Source organism: Papaver somniferum, chromosome 1 (genome assembly GCF_003573695.1).
Source record: "Papaver somniferum cultivar HN1 chromosome 1, ASM357369v1, whole genome shotgun sequence".
Classification (NCBI taxonomy): Eukaryota; Viridiplantae; Streptophyta; class Magnoliopsida; order Ranunculales; family Papaveraceae; genus Papaver; species Papaver somniferum.
Window position 1 is genome coordinate 73422523 of NC_039358.1, and position 20597 is coordinate 73443119.

Genomic DNA, 20597 nt, shown 5'->3' on the forward strand with positions numbered 1-20597 from the left:
TGAAAAATTACTCTGATATATAGGCATAGGCTAGAAATTGAGCTCAAAAATAGAGATCATAGAAATCAAGAGAGGGTTATGGATATCCGGCAACAAAATTCCGGTGAACTTCGGAGAATACTAGCCGTTAAGATACTAGGAGACAGAGATAAAGGCTAGGGAATGACGGAAAAAGAAAAAAATCAGATGATGCGGAGAGAGAAGGAATCGTACAGATGAGATTCAGGCGTTTTTCCGTTAATAGTTAGCAGACCATTTTTCCCGCATATTACTTTTCTTTAAAAATAAAAAGAACTAGAGTGTAACTAGAAGTAAGCGAAAATGCTTTATACCCTCACTTGGTTGCCCACAAACTTTGCTCGCGCGACATGTCATCCCACTAGTGGCCTAATCCACCACTAATGGATCCCTCTTTGCTCCAGAACAAGGGAGGTGCTGCCACATCATGGGGATATATGTGGGGGTACGGGTGGGGGGAGTGTAACAGGGTGGGTAAGTAAGTTCGGGTGTAAATATAATTTCAGTCCCTATGCGCATCACGTTCGTAGAAAACAATTGTCAGACAAAAAGAGTTTGAGCTGATCGATGGTTTCCTCCGGGAAATGAAACAAAACAACGACAAGACACGTTCAAACAACAGAAAGAGAATGAGAAAGAGCTCTTTCTTCTCTTCTAAATGGTAGGGGTGTGAAGTGGGACCCCAGTAATGCAGCAGGCCATGCACGACTTTTTGAAAATGTCTCAATTGCTGTACGGCCTATGGTTAGACCAACAATACCCAAACCTGTTTCAAATACCACCATTAATGGCATCTTCAAGACATCTTTCTTCTGACAGTAGCAGAAGAAAAAGAAAGAAGACCCAAATTATTGTCTTTAAATTCTTTAGATTATAAATGTAAGAATAATAATTTTAGATTATATCAGTAAACAAAGATTTATACAACAGATTAGGAATTGTTGTTGTTTTTAGATTGATTTGAAATGGTTGAAGAAGGGAAGTCATTATTTGAAACCCCAACATGGGCAGTAGCTACTGTTGTTACTGTCATGGTTTTTGTTGGAATTCTTGTTACAAGATCTTTAGAACGATTCGGAAATGTATGTAACTTCTCCATCATAACTCATCTTCTTATTTCATTTTTTCTTATTTTGATTTTGTTTTTTAATGCTAATTACAGTGGCTGGGTTCGACTAAGAGGAAAGCTCTTCTATCTGCGTTATACAAGATTAAAGAAGGTAAGAAAATGAATTTCCAAAAATGGGGCATGTTTTTTTCAATTCCAGAATGAGTTTAAAATGTTTGTTTGTTTGTTTATTTGTGATTACAGAGCTTATGTTATTTGGGCTGTTATCACTGTTGATGAGTCATTTTGCAATTTGGATTTCAAAGATTTGCTTAAAGTCTTCTGCTTTGAGTAGTAGATTTTTCCCATGTACAGAACAAGGGTACAACAAGGAGCCCCAGAAAGTATTACATTTTACAAGTTTGAACTCTTTAAATCACTCAATTTTCGTAAAGCAGGAGGAGAAATTTCATAAATTTCCTTCTCATCACCACCATGAGTATTGCCCTGAGGTAATTTATCTGCATTTGAGTCTTCTTTTTGATACAATGTTGTATTGTTTTTCTGAATTGCTTCATTGTTGGATAAAAATGAGGCCAAAGGCTCACAATGAAGGAAATTTCGTTATTCTAATTTTGATTTAGAACTCGAAGTTTGTTTAATAGTCCTTGTATAGAATGCAGAATTTATTTGTAACTTGTAAGACCAGGGATATACCGTACTGAATTCACTTTGTTGATGCGTGAGTACTTTCATAAGCTGTAATTATCATGCAGGGGCATGAACCATTCGCCTCGTATGAAAGTCTCGAGCAGCTTCACCGGTTGTTGTTTGTACTTGGTGTTGTCCATGTTTCTTACAACTTCGTTAGTATTGCTCTAGCCATGCTAAAGGTCAGTTCGGCAGCACTACTGCTTCTTTTATAAGGTTGTCACTGGATTTTGGAGATTCTTCTTCGTCAATGGTGCTTATAAAATTTTCTTGACTTGCAGATATATAGCTGGAAAACATGGGAAAGCCAAGCAAGGTCAATGGCTCTTGAGGGAGAGGGATTACAAGGTGAAAAAATCAACCTTGTACCAGCCATTGCACTTCTCCTAGACCAAAACAAACTTGTTTCTGATATGTACATTGTCACTTCAATTCCATAATCCTATTACCTCTTCCATTGCTAAATCACCTTTCCATTTGCTTTATCATTACCTGCTATTCTTGTTGCTTTCTACTCCAGTACTTGGCATTTTCATCTCTGAATTCCTATTTTAGGTTCAACTGGGACTAGTAAGAAGAGTTTGCACCGCCTTACTACTTTCGTGTTCCATCATACGTCGCACCCATGGAGCAAAAACAAAATTCTGGTTTGGGTGGTAAATTTACATCCTCAATATCCAAAAGATTATCATATCATATCAGCATCAGTCTCAATTCTTTTTCTGTTTTGGTACCTACTAGTGAACTAATCTGGCTTTTAATCTACTTTCTGCAGCTTTGCTTCAGCCGGCAATTCTGGAGTTCCATCAACCGAGCTGACTACATGGCACTTCGCTTTGGGTTTCTTACAGTGAGTTTCTCTGGTTTCCCGTGTCTGTATGTATAACATGTGCCCTTAGTTAGTTGAGAAAGATTAAGTTGTAGGCAGTGTAAATATTTCGTTATAAAAGTCCAGAATATAATATTTGCACAATGGCTTTGTGGACGAAACATATTAAGAAGTGCTTGAAATTCCCAAAAGATGTAATATACTAGTATCTCAGAATTAGGTAAAGCGCAGATTTGCCACTTAGATATCCACAACAGTTTTAAATTGTAGTTTCACTGTTTAATTATGAGCTGACTGGAAAGTGAGAATGTAGACATTTTAATCGAAACAAACATTATGGTGTATCATTTTCGTTTTATTCTTGTTTCTTATGTTGAATGCCCAACTTTCTGTGTGTCATCATTGTAGACTCACCAGCTTCATCTGGCATATGATTTCCATAACTATATGCTCCGTAGCATGGATGACGAATTTCGGGATATTGTGGGAATAAGGTACTCAACTCTATAATTCAGTTGATCCTTCTAGATATATAATCCAGTGGGTATACTTTAATTCTTTAGTTCAATGGATATCGAGTACCATATGCGGGTTCAAAAACCTGTTTGTTGAGAATGCATGAATAGATTGTAAAAACAAACAAAGCGTGTGTGAATCATTTCTAGACTCGCGTATTATCATTTGAAAACTATTCTCCTTGTGCAGCGTGCCGCTCTGGATTTATGCCATATTTGCCATTTTTATAAACTTTCATGGTAATTCCCTAAAAACTTGTCACTTGTTGAGAAGTTAATCTTTTCATGTCAGAAAATGCTAGTATGGTAACTTGCAGTTCAATCTCATTGGATATGAAACCATGTTTGACTCCTTGTAAAGGAAAAAAATTTGATTTCATATTTTTTTGGTGGAGTTTAGTAGAAATGATATGATATGTCGTCACGATAAATCTGTATTTCCATCTACTCATGCTTTATGTATGGTCTTAAAATTGATTGCTGACGGATAATTTTTGTGACCGTAGGGACCAATGCCTACTTTTGGCTTTCTTTTACTCCAGCATCTGTAAGCCCCTCGCCATTGCAGTGCCCTAAAGTCATTGGTGCTGTACCATACTAATTACTCTATTCTTTCTTCTCTGTTGACAAAATAGTTGATCCTGCTAGTGGGTACAAAACTGCACCATATAGTGGTGAAACTGGCCCTCGAAGCCGAGGGTACTAACCCATCGTCTGGAAATCGATTTAACCTGAGAGATGAGCTTTTCTGGTTTGGAAGGCCCAAATTGCTGTTATGGTTAATACAGCTAATCTCATTTCAAGTAAGTAGACGAAAATCTTCTTGGAGCAATTTGAAAGTTTTATCCAAACAAAACTGTTATTCAAAGCTTTCTTAATTTTGCAGAATGCATTTGAAATGGCAACATTTATTTGGTCTTTGGTAAGAATTATATCACGAATCTACATTGAAAAACCAACCTCTCTTGTTTAGAAGACCTCTGTAACACCTAACTAGTTTTCCATATATTTTTTCCGGGGTGAATCAGTGGGAAATAAAGGACCCTTCTTGTTTCATGGAGAACCGAGTGTTTCTAGTTATCCGCTTGGTATCTGGGTATGTAATCTTATCTGGGACGAAGTTTGCTCTCGTATATGATAAACTGAGTCTGGATTTCTTGTTTTCGCTCTCTCTGTTTATGACTCTTCTGTGCACATAATCAAATTGCACCTACAGGGGTTTCTAATTTGATTTATGTAATAATTATTGCAGGGTTACTCTACAATTCTGGTGCAGTTTCATCACATTCCCACTATATGTTATCGTGACACAGGTTTGAAAACTTGCTCATACTTTCCACTTGATTAATTATAAGTGAATGTACTGTCTCTCTCACCTGAAGGAAATTGGTGTTATGTCGATGTAGATGGGATCAAGGTTTAAGAAATCTGTAGTTTCTGAAAATGTTCGAGAGTCGCTTCAAGGTTGGCATATGAGAGCGAAAAGAGCAAAGCAGGGTCATCATACATCTACATTTTCAATTGCAAGAACGTCTTTTGAATCCACAGAGGATGAAGCGGCCACATTACGCAATGTTCCCCCAGCTAGCAACAGTTCTACTACCACCGGCTCATCCAGATCCGACAGCTCCAATTATCCGTCTCGTATCACACAAAGCGAGATAATTCATGAAGTTGGACCACCAGGTGCTGAGTCTTCACATTATTCGCGTAATTCTAATCCCGTCTTTGACCATTTCGGCAGGGATGAGGATGGTGATCATCATCAAAGAAAAGATGACTCATATTCCCTTCCACTTTAGATTTTCTTTTGTCCAAACATGTCAATCTTGACACTGTATGCAAATGTTATACTGCACTTCTGGTTCGTCTAGAGTGAAACAACTAGTTATATGCTTCATGGATCAGCTACACTTTGGTGGCAATTTCAGTATAATATGTGGAGTCGTTAATGCAAGGTTGTAACGACATCAACAAATTGAATATAGAAGATGAAATGAAATGATACATCGAAGATACGGTGTGGGTCTGCAGCTGGTTTGATGAATTTTTTGCTAATCAAATAACAGAAAAAGTATTAGTGAATAGAGCCATTGTTGCTTGACGTCTCTGGACCTGCAGATGCGAGAAAGTCTTCCATGGACGTGTCTTCTCTCCACAATCTATAACAATCAGCTGTCAGAATTGCTGTGCTGAACAAAACAGTAGTACTGTCATAGCTTCTAGTTCTGAGACTAGACTGAATAGAGATAATGTGCACTGGATGCCTCCCCCTAGAAGCATCCTCACAATAAACTCTGATAGTTCTTTTCATAACTTAACTGAAACTGGTGGAGTTGGTCTAATTTTTCGCGATTTTGCAGGGGTGTTCAAGGGAGAAACTCTGATAGTGTTCCAAAATGTATGTCATTTCCAAACAAGTTGTCTTCTCCTTTTTTTTTTCCCTTCATTGTCTATGCTTGAAAATTGAATCTATAAATTCTTTAATAACATCTGTTAACCTTTGTCTCTTTCAGTTACAACCAAAATTCACAAGGAGAATTCCGAAAGGATATCCAAAGGTTGGTAGGGCTTTTCAGGTTAAACAAATTGAAAATCTTTTCTTTTTTGCTGGTCACAAATATGAGGACTAACAAGAAAATACAGAAAAGTACATTTCAACAAATGTATTCATAGCTCATCTATCACTCAACGAGGATTCTCCATAATACAAAAAGTGAGTTACAAAGAGTGTCAGAGAACAACTTAAAATCAACCAGTTCCCGTATTAACTAAACCAGTTCATGTACTGGATGATTCAAAAGTGTCCAAGAACACCTCGAAATCAATCAGCTTGTGAACAGATAAAATCAGTTCAAATACGCGAGTTAATAAGAAATTTATCCATCAGGTGTATTATCAATAAATTTAAAGTCAGTGCACTGACCAACTCAGTTCGTGTACACGAATGTAATTTGATATCTTCTAGGAATTTCTTTCGCAATTATAATATAATAAAAAATAACTTGTCCTCAAACCTATTATTCGACAAGTCCTTTAAAATTTCCATTACTTTAGTTTATAATTAAAGATTTTTCAAGTACTAGCTTGAAATCGAGATCGACTTCGGTGGATATTATAAATCAGGATACAATTTTGATTAATATAATGCTACAGTCCTACGTTGTTTCGGTAGATGGAGTGGTAGAAAATATGAGAAATTAGGATAAATCTAGGGTTTATGAAAAACACCTAGGAACAGGTCTCGTAACTATCGAAGAAGGAAGGTAGCTTCTCTGTGCTTTACGATCCCCAAGTACAGTCTTTTGAAATTTCACTCTTGTTCATGAAGAACAAAGATATGGAAAACAGCTTTACACAACACACACCGATTTTCAAGGAATAGATGTGGTTGCATTAAAACCCTATTTATAGTGAATGATCAACGCTAGGTTGCTTGGAAACAAGGCTACCTTGTCTAGGAAAGGAAACACCCAAATACTTGACCAAATAGGATTTTAGTCACATATTCACGATTTTGGTTCGCGAATTGTTTCCAAAAGTTCGTGTATAATTTCCTATTCACGAAATCAACCTTAGCCACACTTATAAGTTATAATTGTTGCTTTAATAAATCACTCATAATTTCTTCGTTATAATTCGGAATTGAGTGATTCTTGGCTCGTTGCATTCTATAGATGGGGAAAAACGATTTGCTGGTTTTCACGGGATTGAGGAGACGATTGTACGGAGGAGACTTCTTGAACCGAGAGAAATGTTCAACCTCACACAGATGCACTGCAAGAAGGGAGTGCTTTGAATTCGAGAGATCAATCTGTAGTACTCCGGCCTAAACCAAGACAATGGCCGTTCCAGAGTAAATTCGGTCACAAGAGAGGATGGGTTGATCTGTAGGAGGGAAGCTGAGAAATGTGTGGAATCAATGGTAATCCAAGATTGTGGGTGTGTTGTGAATTCTGAATAAGATAAGTTCTGAATGATTGAATCTCTGTTGAGAGTAATTACTCAGATGTTGAGTTAATCTTGTGTTGTCTGTGAGACGTGAAATTGTTGTTGTTTCAATCATGATTTCAGAGACTTATTTGTATTGCTGAAATTGTAGGCACCATGATCCCATGAAGTGTGGCAGTTGATGGAATCAAAGAGTGGGGAAATGGAAATCGTGTTTGAAACCAGTTGCTCATCGTGCGGAGACTTGGTCGATTTTCCATCCACTACTTTGTTAACTCCTTCAACTGATTGCACGACTTGCTCACATTCCATCGTGTGTATGAACACACGTGTCGTAGACCGCCAGACCAAAACCCTAGTTAATATCCCCCAATGTGACACGATTGACGTCTCGTGGTTAAATTAGTCAGTTGTTGACTTCATGACTTCATGGGACGATGAGTCCATGTATTTGCTGAGTTGAACATGATTTTGCAAAATGTTCTGAGACTCATGAATTGAACGTGTCTATTGAGACAGAGGTATAATTCTCACGTCGATAGTTGAGGCGAGCAAGTATTGCTCATTCGATGAATTGTTGAATATTGAGGGTTGAACTAATATTCCTTGGTCTGAGCAAATGTTGCTCGTCTGATGAATTATTGGTAGTGTGACCAAAATAAAACATTAATTAGAATACTGGTAGTTGAACCGAGTATAATAAAATGATGATCATGAGATCGTCGTAAAATCGTTAGCGTTTGAATCTGGAATTATGATCCTTGGACTCAGAAACCCTAATTTGATCAATTGATGACCAATTGATGGTTTATTTGAAAATTAACCATGGAATGAAGGAGGGATCGGCTACATGGGATCATGGATCGACCATATAGCGCCCATATGCTCGCGTGAGCAAATACTAAGATCTCTTGAAGAGTTGGTGAAAGAATGATTAAATGTTGGTTTAATCATTCATTAGAAAAATGCTCGTCTGAGCCTTAAGTGATAAAACCTAATCAATTATGAAGAGGTGAGAGACCGACCAAGGGGTCACAAAATCGGTCCTGGATGGTCACGGGATCGATTGACAATCATTCTATGAAATTCCAAAAATATTTGGAAGAGTTTTGGACCTAACACGTGCAATTGCGCAAATCAGGTCAAATCGTGAAAATATGTAGAACCGGCCCCTTACAAGCCAAAGAACCAACCTTGGTCGGTCAAGGTAACATGCTCACGTTGCCAGGGTGTCCATGTCTCAGTCCTGAGAATTTTGATATTTTCTGTCGTGCATTTGAGCATCCATTTGAGAAAATATGACAAAATCAGGGTTTTGCTGAAACTGAGGAAACTTCATGAGATGAAGGAAAATAATTATAAAATAAAGGAATAATGAGGTGTGGGACCACTGGGGCCAAGGCATGGCCTACCGTCTAGTGACCACGGTCCCATGGTGCCTTTTCCTAATTTTATATTATTTTTCATGATTTTATGAAAATATCATGAAATCAAGGAGTTTGTTGAAATTAAGGAGTTTCCTTAAAGTGAAAGAATTTTCATGGGATCAAGGAAGCAAATAATATTAAAAATAATAAAATAAAGGCGTGTGGGATCGGCTGTGGCATGGCAGACCGGCTGGGCCCGGTCCCGTTCGTTTCCCTAATGTTATGTAATTTTTGTGTATTATTTCCATGATTTGAAGGAATTTTCATAATTTGAGAGAAATACCATAAAATCAAGGAATTTCATGGGATCAAGGAAACCTAAAATAATAATGATAAAATAAAGGGGCGTGTGGGACCGGCTGGGGCCCGGTCCCACGGGTTTCCCTAATTTTATATTATATTTTTCATGGTTTTATGAAAATACCATGAGATTAAGGAAATAATAATAAAATAATGAGGAACCATGAGATGTGGGGCCGGCCGGGATCAAGGCATGGTCGGTTGGCCAATAATCACGGCTCCACAACATTTTCCAAATTTTATATTATTTCCTTGGTGCGAAGGAAACACCATGAAACTGAGGAGTTTCCTCAAAACGAAGGATATTTGTTCAAAAGAAAGGATTTTCATAAGATCAAGGAAAATAACAAAAAATATGATAAAATATAAAACTGGCGTTGGATTGGCCACGGCACGACCGGCCGGCCGGTGAGCCTAATCCCTCAGCACCTTGGTCAATATTCAATTATTTATTATTTTCATTCCTATTTTGCATAGGTTCATCGTTTCGTCGTATTTTGAAATACTCGTTCATGGGGTGATTGTTAGTGTATCATCGTTGAGTACACTTACACCATTTGAGTCGGGGCTTACTCGGAGGTAGCTCAGACGCCCGTGCTTTGAATATTTATTACTAACCCATGGAATTCTGCTGGGAAGAACCATAGATTGAAGTAATGAAATATTGCGAAAATATTTGAATATTTTCGGAAATTCAGTGGATGAATCCAAGAATTTAGGAATAATTAACTTATGGCTCTATACTAGCAGAGCAAGCTGTCTAGGAGCATTAATTATTCTGACATGATCTTGCTGGAGCTTCATATCCTTTATATAGTCAGGGAAAACTGTTGTTTGTATCCTGAAGACGTTATCGCTCTATACTAGCAGAGCAAGCTGTCTAGGAGCCTCCAATCTCGTGATTCTATATAGAAATAATTACTGAAGTGTTCAGTATTCATGAGATATGCCGTTGTCCAACCGAGAGACTACATATCTGCATGTACTCTGAGAGAAAGTATTCTCAGTTAGAGATTCGATGAGAGACCCGTGTCTCGATACTCGCATCTGATTGCTGGATCAGAGGTTCGTATAATTATGGGTTTACGATTTTAGCCTTTGTCGAAAATCCACAATCTACATTAAGTCCCCTGCTTAGTGAGGAACAGTCGTGTTCCTCAGTCAGCATTCAATGGTGATTTTCCGATTATAAATAATATAAGTAATTGAACTTAGTCGTAAGTTAAGACGTTACCGGATTTCGACCGAATGAGCGAACCATGGTTTGAGAGAAAACTCCAGTGGCATAATAGAGTGTCATCCAGTGAGCATAAATTGGTGTTGAACCGCTGATTCGATGGTGGAACCTTGGTCGATTTAGAATTCACAGGTTCGGGCCCAAGAAAGGGAATCCGCGGACGTTCGTTCGTTAGTTTAAGAAACAAACAAAATAGACCTGAGTTTTATGATAAAATTTTGTCTATGAGCTTTCACGAAAAACAAAATTTTATTTTTTAAATATGTGAGATTTCACAAAGTGGAATAAACTCTCGTTTCAAAGGTGAATGCTCGTACGAGAGAAAAGTTTTTTTTTAATAGACATGCGTCTGTTAGTAATAAAATTTTGTTTATGAGCTTTCATGAAAATTTTTATCTTCGAGATTTCAGAAATCTTTGAAAATATACTCTCGCTTCAAAGACAGATGCTCGTGCGAGGGAGCAAAATATGTAGACATCTTTTTCAAATTTACGTGAGTTTCACGTTAAATATTTATATATTTTGTAAAATCATGTTTTGATTTTGAACAACTGTTGAAAGTAGACAATTATATATGGTGAAATAATGTCTGCATGTGAGTTTTCACAATTGTAAAATGGACGTCTGTCCAATTTTTGAAAAACCAGTGGATGTTAAAATTCACGTGGGTTGTTCACGGTTTGATGAAAATCAAGTCATGATTTTGAATAATCAATTTTGCTCGTCTTTCCAGGTTTGAAGGAACGAGCAAGTTTTCGAAATTTTGACGTTATAATCACTACAGCTAGTGAAATTGTAAATAGGCAAGAGTTGGATTGTTACCGTTTCAGCGCGTGCTTGTTGTTGGTATATCCATGACTCCATGTATTTCGCCTCAGATAGTGGTGACTTCTGGTTACAACCACCCTTCTGAATCTTCCGGCGAACGCTCCATAAATATCAAGTCAAACATGAAGACTTTTGCAGATGTTCATCCTGGGATGAATCAACCTTTCAGAGACGCTGGAAAACTGGTACTTTGTATGTCTCTCGATCATCTGTGAGTCGTCTCTTATCAGCAGAAGCACCGCCGACTTCATCAAATGAGACTATCTGCTGACGATGAAGTCAGGATTTGCATTGATGGTGCAGATCCTGATTCACATATGGATGAACGAAGAACTTCGCCATAATTCGTCATCAGAAAATTCAGAAGTTGGTCTTTCAGTAAAAACGTTGTAGAATCTTCGTCCGATGTCGGATTTTCGCGGTCTGCATATGTATCTTCGTGCCCAGAAAATTTCCCAGCTTTAGTGAAGAAGCTCTTCGAGTTTTGAACATGTTTAGGGCCTGAAACAGGCGAAACAGTAAACTTCCAGGAGACTTTCAGAATTTTTTCAGATTGTATGTTGTCCAATGTTTTGGCCACATCTCCTTGCTCGTTTCTTCAATTGCTGTGAATTTTGGATATGTTGTAGAGGACATCCATACAAAGAAAATGGTATATGAACCATCCCCAGATTCTTCACCAATTGCTTCCAGTTAGTCGGTTTGTACATGACAGTGTAAAATCATCTCAAACGAGCTTGTTGTAAAACACTCATGTTGTGTCTTTAGACCATTCGTTTGTGTCTTGAACGGTTGGTGAAAGGTTTTAATGTCATTGATTCGTTTGAGATCATGACCCCTTGATTGATACATGATCCTGGTGCTTGCAGTGCCATCTTGTTTCTGTCAGTCGTAGAAACATCACTTCTGAAACCCTGATCACGGGACCATAACTGAGGTTTCTCTCAAGAGAGGATGATGTAATGACCATGGTGGCATGTCTCGGTGGTATCATTCCTTTTACGATGATTGACTTGCACTGGAGATCCTGGCACCACGAGTGTTGGACTGTGAAATTGATCGTCATGATCAGTGGACCGTCAGTCCCCAGTATTTTGTTGAATCTCTCTCTTTCATTTTCATTTCTTCTGGCATGACCTAGATAGAGGATCCGGGTAGAAAAATTGATGTAGAAACCCGGGTGGTCTAATTTGGAGGTACCTTGATGAAGGACTTAGCGAAAAGACCTGGTGGACACCGATCGACTGTGGAAGTTATGAATCCCGTCTAAGAATTGCTTCTTGCATGTTGTATGCTCAAGAAGCTATAGAAACCTCATACAGCGTCGGAATCTGATGCTTGACCCAACTTTTGAAGCCAAGAGACTGAGTTGTCACATGAGAAAAGAATCACTAAATTCGGAGTTGTAGAGGTCAGCCAACGAAGCATGCACATTTGTGATTTGTAATCCCGTACAGAATTTTCATATTTTATAAACCTGGTTGTAAATGTCATATCTTTCAGCTCGTATGTCCGATTAATGTGCCATTTTGGTATGTTTTAGAAGAGACATAGACGAACATCTTTTGTTGATGAAGCATTGTCCCATTCCTCATACATTGGTACGTTTTTGCAAACCCATGGCCTGAAGTGTGTTGTATCTCATTTGTAGAGGTGATGAGAACATATTGTAGAAGACTTTGGATTATACCCACCAGTCGTGCCATCTTCGGGAAGAATTTCATGTGAGCATGTTATCAGGTCTACACATCTTGATATGAATCATCGGTTCTTAGAGAAGTCCGCTTCATGTGTAACTTGAGAATGATTAGTTGATGAAGCCCTGAGGATGTTGCTCCTGAGACCGTTGTTGGTACTGAGACCATGAATGATTACGCTCCATAGATCCTTGTCGATGCTGAGATCATGGATGGTGTTCCTCTAGAGATTATTGTTGATGCTGATACTATGGTTGAAGTTGCTCCAAAGACCGAAAAGGCTAGAACCGTGATTATAGATATAATCTTTGCTCCTTCATCCAGTGAGCCTTTTACATTCACGAACTAGTTGATGAGTTGAGCGTCCCTGAGATGAAGTGGTACTGAGAGTTCAACCTGAATGTTCCTGAAATCATAATTAATCATGAAGGGGCTTGTGATGTAGAGAAATCTCGTTGATGAAGTTTCATGGAATCACCTCAGGTTGCCCAGTGTATGTTGAAGGAGTTAGTGCCATCCATGTATGAATGATGTTGCATCTGCTTCAGAAGTCTCATCATGGGATAATGAAGACTTATCGATTGTAGTTTAGTAACACTTTGATCATGCTGGTGTTGAATCAATGTGTCATCGTCGAGATATTTGTGCTGAAGCTGTACTATTTGATTGAGAGTACAATTTGATGGCTTCTTAGATACTTGAGCGTTGAAGCATATATTCCTTAAGCATCGAATGTCTTAGGGGTTTGATTATCTCGGCCCTGGAGTTTCTTCTGTTGATTCAGCATCCCTTTCGTTGCGGTAGTGGGATTCGACACTTGTGCAGACATCAGAACTTTCTGATTTTGTGGAACACATGGACTTGCAGGAGAAACGCCTAAAGTGTTCTTTTTCATGTTTGGAAATCATCTCAATAATGAATGTTTTAGTGCTTGATTCGGATAAACGTCATATTCAACCACTTGGTAAAATACTAATGCGGTGAAGCTACCATTCAGAACGTCTTGAAGAGTTGCTATCATAATTGAGTCCCCATGCTAGGATAGAATGTGAGGAAATAAATGACATAGAAATGGAATGAGACTTGACTGAGTGCAGAACCTCTTGATGAATGTCTATGCATCTTTTGAAGGTTCTTGCTTCAACCTCGTCAAAGTTTGAAGTTCCTCCAAGTACTCTGATGATGGATGTCCGTCAAAGCTTCTGGATCAGAACTTTCTTCGTTGGAGAGATGTGTAACCAAAGGCGCTTTGTAAGTACCCATCTTTTCAGCGTGGATCCACGCTCTTCGGAAGGAAATGTCATATCCTGGATCTTCCTGATTATGTGAAACTTGGTTTCTGTCCAGGTTGGACTTATGTTCACTTTAAGAGTGATGTAGCCATAAGTAATTCCGAGCGCTCCTTCAAGGTCTCTGATTGAGATGAGAGCATGAGTGGTTTCTTGTCGAGTGATGCCTACGGATCTGATGGTTTTCAGTGGAATGTTGTTGATGGCAGTGCCAACATCGATCAACGTTCTTCCAAATTCGTTTCTTCTGAGATTGACTGTGGTAAGCAGTCCCCAGTCGTACATATATTGGTCTGTGGATGGAGGCTTAAGAAGTACTTCTGGAATGGACTTCTTGATACAATGTGGTTCAGTGCTGTGAACATGTCTCTCCTTTGTGTCTTCGACAGATACGTTTGACCAAGGATTGAACTGCCTCTTTGATAGGTTTTTCAGAGAGTGTAAAGGTTATGATTGAGAGGGGATTCTTTTATACTCCTTCAGTCCCTAGTTGAAGCTATTGTGGATCAACCTCCTCTTGGGTGACGTGCTTCAAAATATGGCAGTTACTTTCCGGATGATTGATAAATCTATGAAGGTGACAGTACCTGGGATTCTTCATTTTTTTTCTTCAGTTGGGTCTCTATGATGAGCAAAGATTTGATTGCACCATCTTGAACCCAGACTTCTAGTAACTTGATCACTCCTTCATGAGAAGTTTGAGTATGTCCGATCATTTCCCGTTCGTTGATGCCAGGTCGAGGTTTGTGCAAGATTGGTTATCCTTCCGTGATGATTTTGTAGGATGAGGTGTTGGATGTCGCATGTTTGAGCAAAAGCTTTCCTTTTGCTTCCTTGAGAAACAACGTTCATGGAAGGTTGGACATTGTATTATTTTTTGATCAGGCGTCGGCTGCTCCGAGGTTCCTCGACCTTGTAGACTTTGCTCAGTAAAGCAGGTGTAGTAGTCGCTGATCGTTCGGCTGCTTCATGAAGTTCTGAGACAGTGTGGAACCGGAGGTTTTCCAGCAAGGCTATGTAGACCGGAATCATTCTGTTGATGCACAAGTATACAAGTTGCTGCGATGTGACGTTTAGGTCGTGGTAGTCCAAGGATTGAACTCTGAACCTTTTCACATAATCATCAGGATGTTCGCTGCTCCTTTGAAACATCCTTCCTAGATTAGATAGAGTGACTTGCTCTGACACGAAGAAGTATTTTCTGTAGAAAGCATTAATCATTTCTCCCAATCGGTGATACTTCCTGGTGCGATGTTGTCGTACCAGGTGTATGCTCTGCCTATCAGAGACTTTGAAAATTCCTTCAGACGGACGACATGGTTGTACTCGTGTTCACCCAATAATTCCAGAAACCAAGAAATATGTTCTTGAGTATTGCATGTTCCATCATAAAGAATGAATGTTGGAGCGGTATAACCTTTTAGAAGAGGAATCCTCTGTATGGCAGCGGGATATGAAGGTTGGTGAAGATGGACAAATGGTGTCTTGTCTTTTCCTCGATCCTCAAAAAGTGCTTCAGGTCTTCACGAGTGATGAAACTTGCAGGTTCCATTGCTGGAGAGTCATCTGCAGCTTTGCGAAATTCTTCATCACGTACAACATGGATTGGACAGATTTTAGGATCAGCAGTTGAAGATGTTTCTTTAGTTTTTTTCCTTTCTCGCGTTGAGGCTGAGTTCGTTCAGACACAAGATTGTTTATGAGAATTTTGAGATAAGCACACAACTCTTTCTGTGCTGCAGCCACGTCAGTCTGAACCTTCATGAGATCAACTATGGTATGATGATTTCCTCTGGTTTCTTCAGGAGATCAACCGAAAAAGTGGATTGTTGATAGCGCCAGTGCCGTCACTTGCAGGGGTGATCACTGGAGCACCAGTGCTTGGAGGAGTAGTAGTAGCAGGTTGCGTCAGATGAGTGGCGTTAGCGGTACCACTAGAGCTTGCGATATTAGGATCGGGTTTTGAACCCGGATTGGCAGACCTAAGACCGACCATCTTTGTGAGAATTGAGATTGTAACCGAGAGAATGATCTCCCACTATGATCGCCAATATGTAGATGGGGCAAAACGATTTTCTAGTTTTCACAGGATTGAGGAGACGACCGTACAGAGGAGACTCCTTGAACCAAGCGAAATGTTAAACCTCACAAAGATGCACTGCAAGAAGGGAGTGCTTTGAATTCGAGAGATCAATCTATAGTACTCCGGCTTAAACCAAGACAATGGTCGTTCCAGAGTAAAGTCGGTCACAAGAGAGGATGGGTTGATCTGTAGGAGGGAAGCTGAGAAATGTGTGGAATCAATGGTAATCCAAGATTGTGGGTGTGTTGTGAATTCTGAATAAGTGATGAGTGCCAAATATTGTATATATTTATCCCTTTTTGTTGGCATTTTAACTCATCTTTTGTGCATTAATTCTACATTTTATCCCATATTCTGTATTTTCATTGTTTTCAAGAATAAATATTTTTATTAATTAATTCTGCATTTTTAGGTAATAAATAAAGTTCGGATGAGTCGCGGAGCGAAAAGAGCAGAAAAGTAGTGAAAAGCCGGGAGAAATTACGCAAGGAAACCGCGAAGAATGGTGCGCACAACCTCATTTTCTACACACAAAAGCGCCTCCGTTCTCAGCCATCAGATCATTTCTCAGAAGCATCCGACGGTCGCTCCTTCATAGAGCATCAAAATCTGAAGTCTCTGCCGAGCACCACAGCGCTGAAATTCCAAGCCTTCAGATTAGATGGTAGTTGAATCCAACAGTCGCTCCATTGCTGTTCATCAAAGTTTGATATCTCCGCCTAACACTACAACACCTAACTCCATCTGGCATCGTTGATTTTGTTGTATCATATAATCTAGCGGTCGCTACAAGCTTGCCTCCGCATCACCGTCCGATCTACCTACCATCTTCGCATCTCGCAGCTCAGAGTCACAGAACATCAAGACTCGATGCATTCGCCTCACACCCTAGCACCCTTGCCCTACCACCTAACCAAACACGCCCCCTACCCCAAACACAGTCGAGCCTCTCCTCCATCTTCTCCACAGCAGAGAACCACCGTACACCACCACCTTCTCCACCTCTGCCACCAACTCACTGCCACCACCACACCTCCACCATCATCACCCTATCACCCAACAACCAAAACCCATCTCACCCCTAGCCCTCTAGTTCCCTATTTTCTCATTTTTTCACGCTTCTCTTCCTGAAACCCTAGGCGTGAAAAAATTGATAAATTAGGTAACCTAGAGTTGCAATTAGAGCATGGGAATGGAGTAGGAGCAATTACAAAGCATGGGTCGACGATTTCAAGGACCAATTTCACAGAAATTAGGTAAACCTAATTCAACTGATTTTTGGGGAAGAACCCTAATTTTGTATTTAGGGAAATTGTGTTGTGGACTATATATATGGGTGTGGGTATGATGTAAAAAACATGTTGGGATTAGCCCACATCCAGGACTCTCATGTCCTGTTAACTGTTAATTTTCAATTTTCAATTTACAAGCTCATTTCAGTTCATGTTGTTCTCAATATTGTTTCTTGTTAATTGCTGTGCTCTTGTTATGTTTGTGATGTGTGTTATTCACTGTTAATGTGTTAAGTATGTTAGGTTAAATTAATTCCTGTTAGTATTTCAGTTCTGCTCCTGTTAGTTGTGCTTATGTTCATGTTTGTTTATATGTTTATCCTCATTGTTGTGTCATGTTTAATTCACTGTCATTGAAGGAATGTTAGGCTAGATACATTTGAAGCAATGAACTGATTGTGTAATGGAAGAAATCAGTGCTTAAAGCAAGCTGATTTTCTTGCCATTCCCTGTGTATGCTTGTATGCAATGTGCTGATTGTGCATTGGGGGAAATTAGTGCTCACTAGTGACAATGAGCAAGCTAATTTTCCTCCCATTCTTTTAGTTTGCCTGTATTCTGCCTAGCCTTGCTTCATTTCAGTTTCTTTATCACCCCTGCCCTTGGCTTAGGCCTTGGTTCATCTTGTGTTGTTTTCTGTTGCTGTTGTTCTTCCCTGTTGCTGCCCTGTTAGTTACCCACTACTTGTTTTCTTGTTGCTTCCCCTACTGCTGTTGTTTCCTTGGCCTTGCTGTGCATTTGCCTCTGTCTTGCTGTTCTTGCTGCTACTTGAATTGTCTTGTGCTGCAATACTGCTTTCTTTTCTTGGCCCTGTGTACAGCTGCTGCATTGCCTTCTATGCCTCCCTCTGCAGTTGCTTTGCTTTTGCTCTGCAGTTGTTGTTTCTCTTGCACTTGCCCTGCAGCACTTCTGTTGCTGCTGCCAAGCTGCTGCCTTCTTTTTCCTGCCTGCTGCTGCTGAGCCCAAAGCTCAGTTCACTGCCAAAGCCAGCTGAGCCCAATCTGGTCCACTATCAAGTCCAAAGCTCAATTCAAACTGAAGCCCAATTCAGTCAACTGTGGGCTAACCAAAGCCCAGTTGTTTAAGACCAAAGCCCAAATTCATTAAGGCCCAATCCAATTCAGGCTTAATCAAAACCTAAGTTTAAGGCCTAAGCCCATTTGCACTTCAAAGACCAAACTGAGCCCATGCTCAGTTCCTTTTATTGTGAACAAACCCATTAGCACTCAAAGCCCAATTTAAGCCAAAAGGCTTCAAAACCCAACAACAATTTAGGAACCCAATTAGCTAAAACACTTCCAAAACACACCCGATCTCTGTGGATCGACCCGTACTTGCACGAGCTACAACTGACGACCGTGCACTTGCGGTATTACTGTAGGCCCCCGTTTTTATTTGCGCTCAATTTCTATACCCTTTCGAGGCCTGCCAAGTTTTTGGCGCCGCTGCCGGGGATCTTTTTGCATTTAAATATAATATCTTTAAAAGCCTACCAAGTTTTTGGCGCCGCTGCCGGGGATTGGTGCTGTGTTTTATCTGTGTTTTTCTTAGCTATTTTTGCATTTCATAGCATTTGCATCTGCATCTGCTTCACTTCATTTGCTGTTGGACCTGCTATTCTGAACCTGTTTTTCCTCTGCTGGGACGCCACCAAGGAAAAGAACCAAAACCCAACTGGGTTTTTGCAACAATATCAGAGCAGCTGGGCTGTGCTACAAAGGTAAGCCTAAACCCATTCAATTGACAGAACCCAACCTGTGGGCTTCCAAAATTATTTAATTGTGGGCTTGTAATAATTAACCCAATTTTTTTGGGCTTTTTATTTTCCTATTTTGGGTTTGTAATAATTATTTTTGGGCTTGTTGTGGGCTTGTATTTATTTTGTGTGGGCTTGTTTAAATTCTTTCATTGGACTTGTATTTTAGACTCTGGGTTTAAACCCAGCTGAGCTTATAACTGATTGTGGACTTGTAAGTGGACCTCGAAACCAAAGTTTTAAAACAAACGTCGGGCCTTAACCAACTGGGCCAAATTAAACTTTCAAAATTAAAACTTGGATTTTCGTAGGCCGCAGCCTTCCTTCATTTCATCAGAGGCTTGCACAGTGGGCTTGCTCCCATTTCAAAAACCAAATTTTATTTTCTTCTTCTTTTTATTTTTTTTTTAAAAAAAAAAAAAAAAAAAAAAAATTCTTTTGCTCCCATTTTAAACCAAACTTTTCTTTTACAGCCCATCAAAACCAAAATTTTCCCATAAACCAAATTTTTAAAATTTGCCCATTTAAAACCAAATAGTGGGCTTTGTGTCATTTCAAAATGGACCAACCTCGTGCTCTCCATGAATACATGTATCCATCAATACAAATTCCATTATCATGTATTGTCTTACCTCAAACCAATAACCCTTTTAAAATAAATGCAAGCATGATACAAATACTTCCTATATTTCGAGGGTTCAATTCTGAGAACCCCTATACTCATGTAAGAGAGTTTGAACAAATTTGTCGGACTATGCAACCTGATCATTTGTCCGAAGGCTCTCTGAAATTGCGTTTGTTTACATTTTCTTTAAAGGAAAGGGCCAAAACATGGTTTTACGGTTTGAGACCACAATCAATCACCACTTGGGAACAACTCACTAATCAATTTTTCCAAAAATTTTTTCCACACCATAGGACCATCGCTATTCGTCAAAGTATCAATTGTTTTGTCCAATTGGATGAGGAAACTGTTTTTCACTATTTTGAACGTTTTAATGATTTGTTGAGTGAATGTCCGCACCATGGAATTGAGAAGTGGAGACTTGTCGTCATCCTCTATGAGGGACTAGACTTTAAATCTCGAACCATGGTTGAATCTATGTGTAATGGTGAGTTTATTGATAAATCTGTGGATGATGCATGGAATTTTTTAGCCGAGATTGCAGAAAAAACCCATCAATGGGAATCCGTTAGGGAAACAGGAACAACACCACATGATATGAATCATCCCCATGAATTAGAGTTTTATTCTTGTAATAGCTCCGACCTTAGGATTGAAAATTATCCTAGATTGCAAAATTCCTATCATGATGATGATGATGATTATGATGTTATGTTAGAAGAACATGTCTATACTGAAAATGTTATGGAACCTTTGGGTTCAAATACATTAGGCTTCTCTGCCCAGACCTTAATGCATGATATTTCTTCTAGTATTCCATGTGATGTTTCCCCTGATGTGCCGATACACGAAAATAAATCTGTTGATGATGTTGATAATTCTGATTGTGATCTTGCCAATGTGATTGATGATTGTGAGCATGATGTGATATGTGTAGATGAGTTAGAAGATTTTGATTTAATTGATAATGATATGCCTATTCTTCTACATG

General features: G+C 39.2%; 1 protein-coding gene across 1 annotated transcript; it reads left to right on the forward strand.

Annotated features, from left to right (window-relative positions):
• Positions 1-789: 789 nt before the first annotated feature.
• Positions 790-5128, forward strand: LOC113290714 (MLO-like protein 4). Its single transcript, XM_026540299.1, has 15 exons — positions 790-1100; positions 1181-1238; positions 1331-1578; positions 1843-1959; positions 2059-2125; positions 2333-2433; positions 2553-2627; positions 3015-3100; positions 3312-3361; positions 3628-3668; positions 3757-3924; positions 4008-4043; positions 4150-4217; positions 4374-4434; positions 4528-5128. The coding sequence occupies exons 1-15, from the start codon at positions 984-986 to the stop codon at positions 4921-4923; spliced, it is 1689 nt and encodes a 562-aa protein (XP_026396084.1). The 5' UTR covers positions 790-983; the 3' UTR covers positions 4924-5128.
• Positions 5129-20597: the final 15469 nt, after the last annotated feature.

Bases quoted from the DNA above. Each gene is read 5' to 3' on its own strand.
- LOC113290714 (XM_026540299.1), top strand. From the start codon at position 984: ATGGTTGAAGAAGGGAAGTCATTATTTGAAACCCCAACATGGGCAGTA. The intron at 1,239-1,330 runs GTAAGAAAATGA...TTGTGATTACAG, and splicing joins GTTATACAAGATTAAAGAAG to AGCTTATGTTATTTGGGCTG. The intron at 1,960-2,058 runs GTCAGTTCGGCA...CTTGACTTGCAG, and splicing joins TTGCTCTAGCCATGCTAAAG to ATATATAGCTGGAAAACATG.